The 13,279-nt window shown below is 41.5% G+C and overlaps 1 protein-coding gene across 3 annotated transcripts in view; it reads left to right on the forward strand.

Moving 5' to 3' along the window:
* Positions 1–13,279, forward strand: part of TPD52L1 (TPD52 like 1) — a 102,413-nt gene that overhangs the window by 53,975 nt on the left and 35,159 nt on the right. For all 3 annotated transcript variants that reach the window (XM_047860190.1, XM_047860191.1, XM_047860192.1), the window contains exon 2: positions 11,356–11,471. In XM_047860190.1, the coding sequence (XP_047716146.1) occupies positions 11,356–11,471 (116 nt within the window). The remainder of the gene's footprint in view (positions 1–11,355; positions 11,472–13,279) is intronic.

The raw sequence follows: 13,279 nt of genomic DNA on the forward strand, positions 1-13,279 counted from the left end.
AGTGTGAAGAAGAGGCCAGTGCTGACAGCATTGCTGAGGGAAAGCTTGGGCCCAGAGCCCTCATGGTCTTCAGAGTCCACTCCAGCCTCTCGTTCCAGGCCCTTTAGACTGACCAAAGATGGCACTATGCAGTGCAGAGAGCCTTTATGTCCAGAGGGCAGGAAGGAGTGGGCAGGCCCTTGGCCGTAGCTTAAAGCCAGTAGGAAACTCCTGAGTACTTCCTTTAGGCTCTCAGAATCTCCTCTCTACCATGTGCCTCGTCTCTGACACAGCTTATCCCAAACACAACCTTGAACTTTGGGACTGGACTTTACCTGTGACAGGCATCTTGGAAAACAACCTAACTTATTTTAGATACTTGGCTTTAGGCTTTTCATCTGGTAACTCCAACACCCCTCGTGGCCACATAATGCAAAGGAACTGTGGTTCTGACTTGGCCAATGCTGTCAGGAGGCCCTAGTTGTGAAGAGGCAGGCTTGGTGAGTTCAGCCCCAAACACTGGAGTAGAGAACACTCGTCTGTCATTTCTCAGGGCAGGTAAAGAGAACACACTCCTAAAGACAAACCCACAGTTGGGGGGTGGATGACTCAGGAACTCTAGGAATCCAGTCTTTTACCCTCACCCCCAGGAAATTACTGGTTGGTCCCTCCAGACACATTCAGTGCAGTCCCAGAAATATCTCTGGCTCTTCTGGTTTAGCCTGGATCCCTGTGCTTTTCTCTATGCATGCACAAGGATGTTTCCAGATAAACTATGGAAAAGCCAAACTTGAAGGGCCAGATCTGCCTTCAGAATCCAAATAGAGACCCTAGCCCAACAGTTGCCAGTTACAGTTGCACCTGTCTCAGGGAATCCTACTACTTGAGACGATGCTGCTGGCCTGGTGTGGCTGGGTGACTGCTGTCTCCTCCTAGCCCTCTGAGAGTGATGGGGGCTGGGCTGTGGATTAGCAGAGGTTAGCCTCTCAAACCATTTATATCAGAGAACATCTTAAAGACAGTACAAATGACAAAGTGAATGACTTTAGGTTTAGAGAAAGTTTGGGGCAAAAATGATTTATCAGACTTTTAATTAATTGATTTCGATGTCGTGGCAAATCATTGAAGTCATGGAGTTAAAATTTGGTAGAGAGTGCATAATGATCTCTCTTTTCCCTGAATTTGATAATATTATTGTCTCTGTTTAACTCAGAGTTTCTGTGCATGAAAAAGAGAAAGAGACATTTGGGCTAGCTCAAATGAAAAACAAGGTTTATTTTAAGGATAAAGAGAAATCTCATGGAAATTCAGAGTCAGAGGAGTTACCTCAGGACAGGCAGGTTTCTATGTTCCATGAAAGCAAAGAGCTGCACAGCACTCGGTAGGTGTTCAGTATTTGTTGAATGAATAAACATGTGACCAAAGGCAGTGCTCAGGAAGATTTAGGCCTACTCTCTACTAATTCTGCCGGTACCTGATTTAATCTGATTCTACCAATCCATCCTTTGTCTCTTAGTTTAAAGTCTCGAGAGAGGGGAATCCAGAGGCTACTTCTGAGGCAGATGGTCATCCTAGTCCATTAAGCAACGGCCAGAAAGGGTAACGCCACATGAACATAGGCTCCTTCTAGGAAGTGGGCAGAAGGATGAGCAGAGCATGGCGTGAAGATTTAGGTTTCCCTAGGGCATTGGCTTTGTGTGTGATCGTGTACTACCATGTACTGGCAGTGTTACTTAAGGTATATATGTGAGGGGTTTGTCTCTGGAGTGAAATTTTTTTAACATGTTGAGGACAGAGTAATAACATATATTCTTTCTCTCATAGCGCTTGAATTTTATAACTAACTCTGATCAAGGAAGAATTTCACTCAAGTATGACCCAACTGGGTGCTAACGTGTGCTGACTGATTATTATTTACCAGACACTGTGCTAGTTATTTTTGCAAAACTCTAACTCCTGACAACCTACTCTTGTGGGCAGACATTATTATCCCCCATTTTACATATGAAAAGACCATGTTTCAAACTATCACTCACAGTCCAGAGTTGAAAGGGGGTGGAGCTGGAATTTTTCCTAAGATTGGTGTGTCCCCAGAAGAGGATTCTTCCCAATATAATATACCTGATGAATCGTTAATCAGAATACTGGGATGAATTTGCCAAGACGAAGCCTAGTCTCTTCCATAAGCCATGAATTAGTCAGCTAGAGAAAAAGAGGCTTAAGGAGCATAAAAACCAGGTAAGTTTGTAGCTGTGGATTGCATATAGGTTTGGGCAGACCAGCTCTAGATGCATTATGGGATCAGTTGGGGACCTTTGATAGGGTCTGCTTTCAGATGAGATGAAAAAAAGATGAGAAGAGAAAGTTGTCTGAAAAAAAAAATCACGTTGCAAAATGGTGTGATCTCATTTTTAAATACATAGATATATCTAAATATACACACATATAAGATATATTCAATTTTATATGTATATACCCTTGTATCATATTTTTCCATAAGATGTTAAAAGTTTTAAGATACCTATTGTTTTACATACTACTAAAAAAAAAAAAAAGACCACTAATTAATTGTAAGACACCATTGATTGTCAGAAGCATCCCAATTTCAGGGATGTTAAGAAATGGGGGGGGGGGGGGAGTGTGTATTGCAATATAAGAAGTGATCTAGAAAGATGTGCATGAAGGTTTTATGGTGGTGATCTCTGGAGAAGAGAGCATTATTTGTCTTTAATCATTGCTTGTCTGTATATGCAAATTTCTTATAAGCCAGCCCTTCCCTGCTCACTTCACCCTCACTCAAAGGGTGGAGGTGATCCCACCCCAGCAGAACCAGTTTTAAAATCTATTGGCATGTCAGGCACTAGGGTCAAGCCTTGGTTTTAGGATGTGGGGGTGTAAAGTTCCCATTTTTCTTCTTAGCATGTGAGGCCACTGCCAAAACTCCAGGACAACAGGGAAAAAATGTGATTCAATGATAGGCTACATACAGGTTGCTGGTAAATAAATGAAAAGCAGTTCCATGATGGTGGTGGATATAATAGTTAGGTTTTTGTGTTCGCTTTAGTAAATGTGCAGAAAGGATTCTAATGAATAAACTTGTTTTATTATGTCTTTAATTTCTACCTTCCTTGAATTAACATGTATTAGTTTTTGTGCACTTAAAGGTAGCCATAAATCCAACAGTGAGATTAACTCAGTAGTTTTTCCCAGAGAGAATAAATGGAGATACTTTAAATTTTTATGTTAAAAGAATGCCTAAAGTGATTTTTACCAAACATCATGATGAAAGTATAAGTAAGTAATAGACATTACAGGCTTAAATGTATTATTTAGACCAGTGTGGATTTTTATTTATTTTATTGCATTCTTTCTTTTTATTAAGTCCTGGAATAATTTTATGTTCTTTTTGAAAATATGCACTTTTCTTCCTTTGCTTGGTTACATAGCCATATTTATTTGTTAATTCCTTAATACAGGTGCACACACAAATAACATGCAAGATTATTTTACTATTTAAAAGAAATTCTGTAACTTTTATATATTTGCCAACAGTGCAGGATATGGTCACTGATCTGAAATCATGGTTGATAGTCATTTTAACTCCTAGCTGTCTGTGCTGTTGTAATCATGTGCATGAAGCCATGACCTGATGCACTGGAGTGCTCAACAGGATGCATTAAAAGTATGTTGATGTCAGTGGGTGATTTCATGTCAAGGTTGCAGGAGGCATTTTAGTCCAAAGCTCATTTCTTGATTTATACTTATCATCATTTGTTTACTTTTCTTAATATGGTTGTAGGACAGGGAAGGGCATAGGCCCTGGAACAGACTAGCCTAACTTAGAAACCAGAAACTTGCAACTGATTCAGACCCTGAACTCAGGTTTCATAAATGAGGATCCCCATCAGCAAGGCTGGGACCAGCCCACAGTCACCACTCCATTGGATCTGGTTGGGCATGTGATGTCATTCAACCCTACGTGTAGGACTTACTGAGTCATCATGGCCAGTTGTAGGTATAAAGAAAGCAGGCATATGGTAGCATTTGACAAGTACCTTAAGACCTACCTGCTTCCCAAAGATGGACCTGGCCAATGGAGACACGCAATTCCTGCATTATAGTCAGACCTGTGGATATTTGTTACCCTTATTAAAGTGTCTGTATATTGTATTGCATATAAATGAAAGTAAAATGCCGTCTTTTGTGCAAAATACTCCTGTAGCAGGATCACAAAGTGTATTCACACTCTGTGTTGTACATATGTATGCTGGCTTATTTATTTACTTGTTTGTTTATTTATTTATTTATGTATTTATTTACCCACATCTACCCAATCTGGGTAGGAGTCCTTGGGCACTGGGTAATAGAGAAGAAAAATAGGTTTAGTCTATTCCAATGGAATAATTCTTAAAACCCCTTTAAATAATGTTCAGTTCTTCAGTTAAATTGCCCTCTAGCTCAGATTTCTCTCTTTTATTTAATCCCCCCTTTTCTTTTTCCCTGACTTAAGGAGGTAGCTGGTATGTGGAAACAGGATGGATCCATGCAGTGTTTTGTATTCTCTGCTGGCCCTTCCACTGGGACTGTGACGTCCTCTTGTGCTGACATTTTCCGCAGATATTACCCACGAGCTTGTTTTCCTCAGTTGGGTTTTAGCCCAGTAGCCCTTCCAAGCTGATTCAGCCTCACTTTGGTTCTCATTGGTGGCAGGTTTTCTCCTCCTCCTCTATCCAGACCTCTCTCCAGAGCCAGTAACCCCAGCCCCAGCTGCAGGGGCACCAACCCCTTATCAAGATGACAAGTTTCTCCCTAAGTACTCTGGGGGATTCTGGCCCCCATGCATAGTTAACTGACTGCATAAGGTGATTTGAGGAACTAAACGCCAAGGGCTGGTGCCTGGCCTCCAAGCAGATTAAGGTCCGTTTACAAGGATGTGGCTGTGCTCCAGGTTGGTGTGGGATAACCAGAAAAACATATTTTTTAGAGCCAATAAAGGAGATTGGGGCAGGCTTCCTGTACCAGTCAGGGACCACAAAAGAAGCAGATGGATAGCATGCTCAAAAGGGGTGCCTTATTCAAGGGAGTTGAGTGAAGGGACTATTCAAAGAATAGGGGAACCAAGAAGGGGGTGTTGAAGCACCTCAGAACAACAGCAGTGGGAAGTCCATACAATCTGTAGGCTGGAGGAGAGCATCCGATTCTAGGAACTTGACAGGCACTGAGCTGTAGAGGAGGACTCCCTAACAGAAATCATAGTCTCTGATAGTGAAAAAGCTGAGGCTGCACAGTGCAGCCTGGCAGGGAGGGAGGCAGTCCCTACCCCTGTCTTCTGCTCTGCAGTGTCCCGCTGGGGCTCCCCACTGGCCAACGTGGAAGGGTTAGGGAATCGTATTGGTGTATTCCTTAGGTCAGTCTTCCAGGGCACAGAACAGAGTGGAGAGGAGGTGATCTGGAGGTGCAAACAGAATCTCCATCATTCTGGGCCAAAGCCCAAAGAGAAAGATTGAACATACACATTTCACTTTCTTCTTCCTTCCTTTTTCCCACCGTCTCCAAGAAATGGAACAGGAGACATGTATGCCCTTGGTAAATTCTAATGCACTCTGTACCTAAGGGAACTCCCTTGCCTGGGTGTCCTGGGCTTGGCTTCTGATGATATATGAAGAGGGAAATAAAAATATGAAGAACATCCTCTCCTTAGGAAATCGCCCATTTTGCCAAGCTTTCGTCTCTCTGGAAAACCCAATTTCAGATGCCAAGAATTTAAATGTGAATCTTTTCCCCATGTTTCTTTTGCTCCTCTGCCCCACTTCAGACAGGTGGAAGCCTTAGACCAGCTAGGAAGATACTATATTCTTGGGGAAGCAAAAGAGAATATAGCACATTAATATTTTTTTAAACTATCACCCCCAATTTCACCAATATGCAGCTGTGGTTCATATGGAAATTAAAAACTTCTATAACATTTTCACATGTCTTCTCTTATTTCACATAATTTACTCTTAACAATGATCCCATAAGGTTATCAGTTTTACAGATGAGAACACTGAGGTTAAGTGTACTCTGTAGTTAGTGGCAAACCCACAGATGGTAGAATTCCAGATCTCCTGACTCCCTGGCAAAGGGGGCCTATGCCAGCCAAGGGGGGCATAGTTTGCACATTTGAAAAGAGAACCAAATTCATGAAGTTGTCTATATTCATAACGTACTGGTGTCTGCTAAAAATTATGTTTCTTGAGTGATTTTGTCCACTGATAACTGCTTTTATTAAAACTATGCTTTTAATCTCCTCTAAAACCTGCTTCCATAGTAACTAAGTCATTTTATACTCATGCTGCCCTGTCACATTCTCATCTGTCACTTGGTGTCTCTTATCATTTGCTTTTATTTTTCCTCCCCATTCTGACTTACTTCCACTGGTGAATCACTTCTTTATTCACCTCCTCTTTCATCTACTCCTAGATTCTGGAATTATCCTCTGACCTCATAATTTGATTACTGCCTTCCTAACCCGGTGAGTTGAGCATATTCTACTGGAAATAGCCGGCCCTGTGCTTCTTTTGTTTGGGTTTTCATGGCTCCCTGCGCTGAGCTGTGTGACTCAAGAACACCCATTGGAAGAGGATGCAGTAGGGAAATAGGAGCAGAAGTAGGAAAAGGAGATGGGGACTTGGCATTTAATGTCAAACAAGAGTGAAGAAGGTAACTGGCCTAATTAGACCCGACCAACAAGGAACGTGGTTGTGAGTTGTCTTGAATGGCTTCGTTCTGGGAGTGAGACTTTGAAGGATCCGTGGTGTTGCCGTGGACTGGCACATGTGACAGATCAGAGCTGAAGGCTGGAGCACAGAATCTCACTGCATAAGGTCTATGTTATTTTCCCCTGAAAAGAAGAAGCTACCCCCTGGAAACTAAATTCCCTCTTTCCCTAAATCCACTGGAAGTTTCCCAGTTCACATATTGTCAATTAAAATGGATTTTGAATTGTGGTTTCTTTCTAGACTGTAAGAAGATACTAAAGATGTTTGATGTCTTGAAAAGTCTAAGTACCTGGCAGTACTGTGTGTAACCTGACATGTGTCCTCTCACACTGTCAAGAAAGGGGTAGATTGAGAATTTGTGTACCAGCTAAGTTTAAACAGTAGCTGTTTAGTTCCTGGACCCAGCTGAGTTAGGGAGACAAGAGTGTCTTAGAGGTTCCTACAAGGGCTCTTCTTTAACCCTAACCCCCAGGGCAGGGGGCTGCTTACCTTCTGGGCCCATCTCTTAACTTTGTGCTTGGAATTGCTGCTAGATCTTGATAAAGGCAGTTCTACAACATTGACTGAAAATACATCGGCCACATCATAAACATAAATATTTACTAGTGGGGAGGGAGGCACCTGGTGGCACAGTAGGTTGGATTTCGGCTCAGGTAGTGATCTCACTGTTGATGAGTTCAAGCCCCACATCCAGCTCCCTGCTGTCAGCACAGAGCCTGCTTCAGATCCTCTGTCCCTATGTCTCTCTGCCCCTCCCCAACTCTCTCTCTCTCTCTCTCTCTTGCCCACGCACTCTCTCTCTCTCTCTCTCTATCTCTCTCTCTCTCTCTCTCTCAAAAATAAATAAATATCTAAAAAATATTTACTAGCAGAAGTGACCATTTCCCCCCTCTTTCAATGACCTACTTAACATTGCTGTACTAAGAATTTACAGATATTCTCATAGGTTGCTGATGTTTGCATAAAACTGACACAGTCTTTCTGAGAGATAATTAGGCAGTGTTTTTCAAAATCGTCATGCTCTTTGCTTGGGTGGCTTGGTTGGTTAAGCATCCAACCCTTGGTTCTGCTCAGGTCATCATCATCTTGCAGTTTCATGAGTTTGAAACCTACGTGGGGTCCTGTGCTGGCAGCGTGAGGCCTACTTGGGGTTTTCTCTTTCCCACTCTCTTTCTACCCCTCTCCTGCTCTCTCTCTCTCTCTCTCTCTCTCTCTCTCTCTCTCTCTCCTCTCTCCCCCCTCCCCCACTTGCACTTATCTTTGTCTCTTTCAAAATGAATTAATAAACTTAAAAAAAAAGTTCCTGTCCTTTGACTCTGTAATCCAATGTACAGTGAATCATCAAGATTTTGCCCAATGATTGACTAGGAAGATGTTCACTGTAGCTTCCCAGTAAACAGGATGAGTTATCAATCATACATGAGACAAAGTACTGGATAACCGTCAAAAATATATAAGTGTGGGGCTGTGTGTCTTTAGACAGACAGGATATTCATGATTTCCTATCGAATAAATCAAGTTCACAACAGTAAATGCATATAAATATATACAAGAAAATGTAGACATATGCATAGAAGAAATACCTAGTAAGGATGGACCAAAATGATATTTATTTCTAGGTAACGTGATTAACAGTAATTTTAATTAGTAATGGATAATTTTATTTTTCTATCTTCTACAATGAACACATATTACTAATGAAAAAGAAAATGATTTAACATTGAACCTGGCCTCTAGAGTAGGTAGATGGCACAAGAATCTGATGAACTTGGATCAGCAGTATGCCACCTTCACTGATGTGCGTCGGTGTATCAGCAGTGACACAAGGTGCTGATGGTACCCTGTTGATTCAGACCAAAGGATGTGGATACAGGAGACTCAAGAGTAGTGTCAGCTTGAGAACTTTGCAGATCGTTTCATATTTTTACTGTCTAACGATTGTTCTAATATTGTAGGATAATTATTTATCTTTCTTTTTTGACTTGAGATCAAATTTTTTTTTTGAGTTTTTATTTTAGAGAGAGAAACAGACAGAACATTAGTGGGGGAAGGGCAGAGAGAGAGAGGGAGACACAGAATCCTAAGAGGCTCAAGGCTCTCAGCTGTCTGCACAGAGCCCGATGCGGGGCTCGAACCCACGAACCGTGAGATCATGACCTGAGCCGAAGTCAGAGGCTCAACTGACTGAGCCACTCAGGTGCCCCGAGATCAAATTTATTTTTAATTGTTTTATCAAGTAATTATTTATATACAAAAGTATGTTTACAAGATAAATTTAAAGTGTAGAAAATCTTCGTACACAGAAACTCAGTGTCCCAGAAATGGAGCATTACCATTAACCCTATACAGACCCCTGTTCCCATTTACACGTACCCTCTCTCAGAGAAAACCCTTTTCCTGAATTATTTTTATCATAGTCTTGCTTTTCTTTTCTAAAGAACATTTTATTTAGGTGTGCATGTTTTTGGCCTTCATATGGATGGGAGTATACTTTATTATTCTTTTCCAATTTGTGTTTTTCTCTCAGTATCTTGTTTCTGAGTTTCATCCATGTAGTGTGTAGCTGTAGCTCAGTCATTTTACTGTTGTCATTTGTGCTGGTATAAATGCACCAGGATATCCTTGCGCCTTCTCCTGTTTGTGGACTTTTGCGTGACTCACAGTTCTTGCTACCATTAAAGTTCTTAGTAATGACCTCTGGTGCTCCTGTATGAGTGTCTCAGGTATATACATACACAGGTGTAGAACTGATGGATGGTAGGGTGTGTGAACTTACCAGATCATGTTAAATTATTTTTCAAGTCCTTTATCTCTCTTTATATTCTTGCCAGCAATGTGTGTGAGTTTCCATCCTTCACATAGTCGTCAACATTCGATAATGTCAGACTTTGAACTTTTACTAAACCAGTGGGTGTGCAGTGATTTCATCCGTATTTCCCTGAACATCAGTGAGGTTGAGCATATTTTCTGGAGTTTGTTAACCATTTGTGATTTCTCCCCATAGCAAATCTCTTTTGGATGTTTTGGCCCTGTTTTTATTGGGTTATTTACATTTTTTGAAACTGGTTTGTAGGAATTCTGCTTATTCTGGAAATGCATCTTTTACTAGTTAGACATGCAGGAGAGATCTTCTTCCAACTAGTGGCTTGTCTTTTAATTTTCCATATAGTGTGCTCGATGAAGAGACATTTGTGATTTTATTCATTCTTTTATTCATTATTTGCCCTTTTTTGTGTCTTTTTTTAAAATTTTTTTTTCAACGTTTATTTATTTTTGGGACAGAGAGAGACAGAGCATGAACGGGGGAGGGGCAGAGAGAGAGGGAGACACAGAATCGGAAACAGGCTCCAGGCTCCGAGCCATCAGCCCAGAGCCCGAAGCGGGGCTCGAACTCACAGACCGCGAGATCGTGACCTGGCTGAAGTCGGACACTTAACCGACTGCGCCACCCAGGCGCCCCCCCTTTTTTGTGTCTTAAGAAGTCCCTCCTACCCAGAGGTTCATAAATCCTATTGTCTTCTAAACTGTTTATAATTTGATCTCTGTGAATGATGTAAAGGTATCCAATTTTATTTCTTCTACATGGATAACTATCTGCTTCAGGACAGTTTACTAAAAGGCCTTCCTTTCCCCACAGATGTATAAATGTCCTAATGAAACTTCCGTATCCGTGAGGGCCTATTTCCTGGGTCCTCCAGAGAACGTACGCGTTTAAGTTATCCAGATGCCAAGGGCCTCAACTCGGGAATGTCTTTCTTTCTTTCTTTCTTTCTTTCTTTCTTTCTTTCTTTATTTTATTTTATTTTATTTTTTGACGATAAGGCATTTTTCTCACCTAACAAGTTAGAAGTTGTGCTGTCCTGGGGGTCATTCTGTGGCACAACCATGTCATCAAGAACCCAGACACTTCCTTTTTTCCCTCTGCCAGAATCAGTTTGTCTGTGATGTTTCCTCCCAGCTGCTGCTGCTCCTGGTTTTGTATCCACATATTTCCACATCCAAAGTGGGAAAAAGTTAACAATACTCTCTATTCGAACTTCATTTGGACCACCCACATAGTGTGCATTCAAGCACCCAGTTCACACACAGTCCCACTCAGGGTTATGGATGTCAGGGAGGCATTTTTGCCGTCCATTTAATGCTGAGTGTCAAGGCAGGCTACTTGCCTTTCCAGATCCCTGTGGGGAGCAATGGTATTTATTTCCAGTTCACCTTACTCTCAGGGTGCAGCTCTGAGGGGATGCGGATTTATGGACAAGTCTCACCTTAAACCCCTCTCCCTGGGTGGCCCTAGGCTTTGTCCTCTGCCCTCTGCACCCCAGGGGAGAGTGAAAGCCAAAGCTGGAATTCATCTGGGTGGCAAATGTGGAACTAATGAAAACTTCTTTTGTTTACACCTCTGGCTTCCCACTTTCCTTTAGTTTTTTGGCTTCTTATTATTCTTTACTTTCTTGGAAGTTCATCACACATTTAGAAAGATTTTTTTTTTTCTTGGAATATTTAGTTGTTTTTCAGCAGGAGGGTCAGTCAGGGCATCTAGTTCTCCAGACTGAAAACAGAAGTTGGCTAAATTTATATTTTAATTGCATTCTGTTTTTATCAATCTTGCCTAAAGGGTTGTTGGAGACGGAACCATTGCAAGGGCGAGATGAAGACGCAGTAGCCAGTGCGGACTTCTCTAGCATGCTGTCTGAGGAGGAAAAAGAAGAGTTAAAGGCAGAATTAGTTCAGGTATGTTCAGTAATCTTATTGTTGTTCTATCTCAGTATTTTAGGAGCTACTTATTGTTAGTTTTGTATACGTCCCATATTACAATTATGTTGTCTTTCATTTAATAAGATTTTTAAAAAATTAAGTTTATTTATTTTGAGAGAGAGAGAGAGAGAGAGAGAGGGAGAATGAGAGCGGGAGAAGGGCAGAGAGAGAGACAAGAGAGAGAATCCCAAGCAGGCTCCACGCTGTCCGCGCGGAGCCCAACCTGGGGCTCAATCTCACAAACTGCGAGATCATGACCTGAGCCAAAATCAAGAGTTGGGCGCTTAACCGACTGAGCCACCCAGGCACCCCTCATTTAATAACATTTCATAAATGATATGTTACAAGGTGATTACTTTTTTTCTAAGGTGTTTTTGTAATACCAGTTGTCCATTACACTTTGGTTATAGTAGAAAAAAGAATGATTAAGCAACAATGATGAATAGTTGTAAATATGCACCTCTTATTCTTTTAAAGTTCACAATATTATGGGAACAATAATCACTTACTGATGGGTACAGGTGCAAGCTCCTTTTTAAGAGCAGTTCTTGCTTTAGGTCGGCAGCTTAGCTCAACAGATACTTTGAAGTGACTTATTTTTGTAATGCAAAAGCCAGTCATAGAAGTGACTGAATTTGTTGTGTACTCTTTTGCAGAAGAATAAAGCTCTGGGGGCAGAAAGGAAAACTATGATGAATCCAGGTTTCCTTAGCTCCTGCATAGTTGCTGTGGGCCTCTGGACGTAGAGGTGGGGAGAGTGCCTGGCTCATTGGGGATACAAGTTTTGTTCAAGCCATTTGTTTGCAACACCCACTAACCCTTCAACGCTTTGCTAAGGAGCATTTACATTGGAGGAGGAAAGCACTGGAGAAAGGGAGCTTCTCAGGTAGAATAAACAATAGGGCAAGAGGGAAGAAGCCCATATTCCTCCCCATTTTGTGTCCCTGCATTATAGGGGAGAAAGGTCCTAGTCTAGCTGGAAGCAGGACTGTGGGCTCTATGCAGGCTGAGGACACAGCTTTGAACTCCACCTTACCCTCACCCAGCTGGGTCTGCTCCCAGACTCTTTACACTCTAATGTTCTGGTGGTGTCTGTTTATGACAGGTTATAATAATATTAAAGACTTTTTAGGTGTTTTCCCAAAACACACTTGACAATGACTTCATTATAACATGAAAGAGCAGCTTGTTCTTGGTACAGCAGAAATTATTTCCGTAAGCACAGTGCCTCAAATCAAACAGCCTGTTTCTTTAGCTAGGTCTGTCTGTGGCCACTGATCCAGAACAACGCAGTTGACTTCAGATTGGCCACACATGCCAGCAAGCACAGACCAAAGTCAGCTGTCACGGAAAATGGACTAGCGCCATGTTTTCTTAAAGCCTGGAATTCTGGTTCATGACCTGTTGGCTCATGTCGATTGTGGTGTCCAAAAGTTGTATTTTGCAAACTGGTGTAAGATAACTGATTCTAAACTAAAATAATTCCTGTTATAGTCCATATTTAAGTGTAGACAAAACCACTGTAGCAGACCAACTTTTATAAAAGTTCTGGGACTATTGGGTTATACATACACATCACATATGTCAGTGTATTTTTGTGTGCATTCTTTATTTTCTAAATGTTCAACAGTGAGCATGCATTATTTTTATAATCAAGAAAAAGCAAGCCTTGGTTCTAAGTGGATGCCCCTGTAATGAAAAAAGCCAACAGTGTTTTCAGAAATTCCTGTCTTATTTGGCCACATTAATAAGCTTGCAGCACATCTCATTCCTAAGACTCTTTG

This window comes from Prionailurus viverrinus, chromosome B2, assembly GCF_022837055.1.
Source record: "Prionailurus viverrinus isolate Anna chromosome B2, UM_Priviv_1.0, whole genome shotgun sequence".
Lineage (NCBI taxonomy): Eukaryota > Metazoa > Chordata > Mammalia > Carnivora > Felidae > Prionailurus > Prionailurus viverrinus.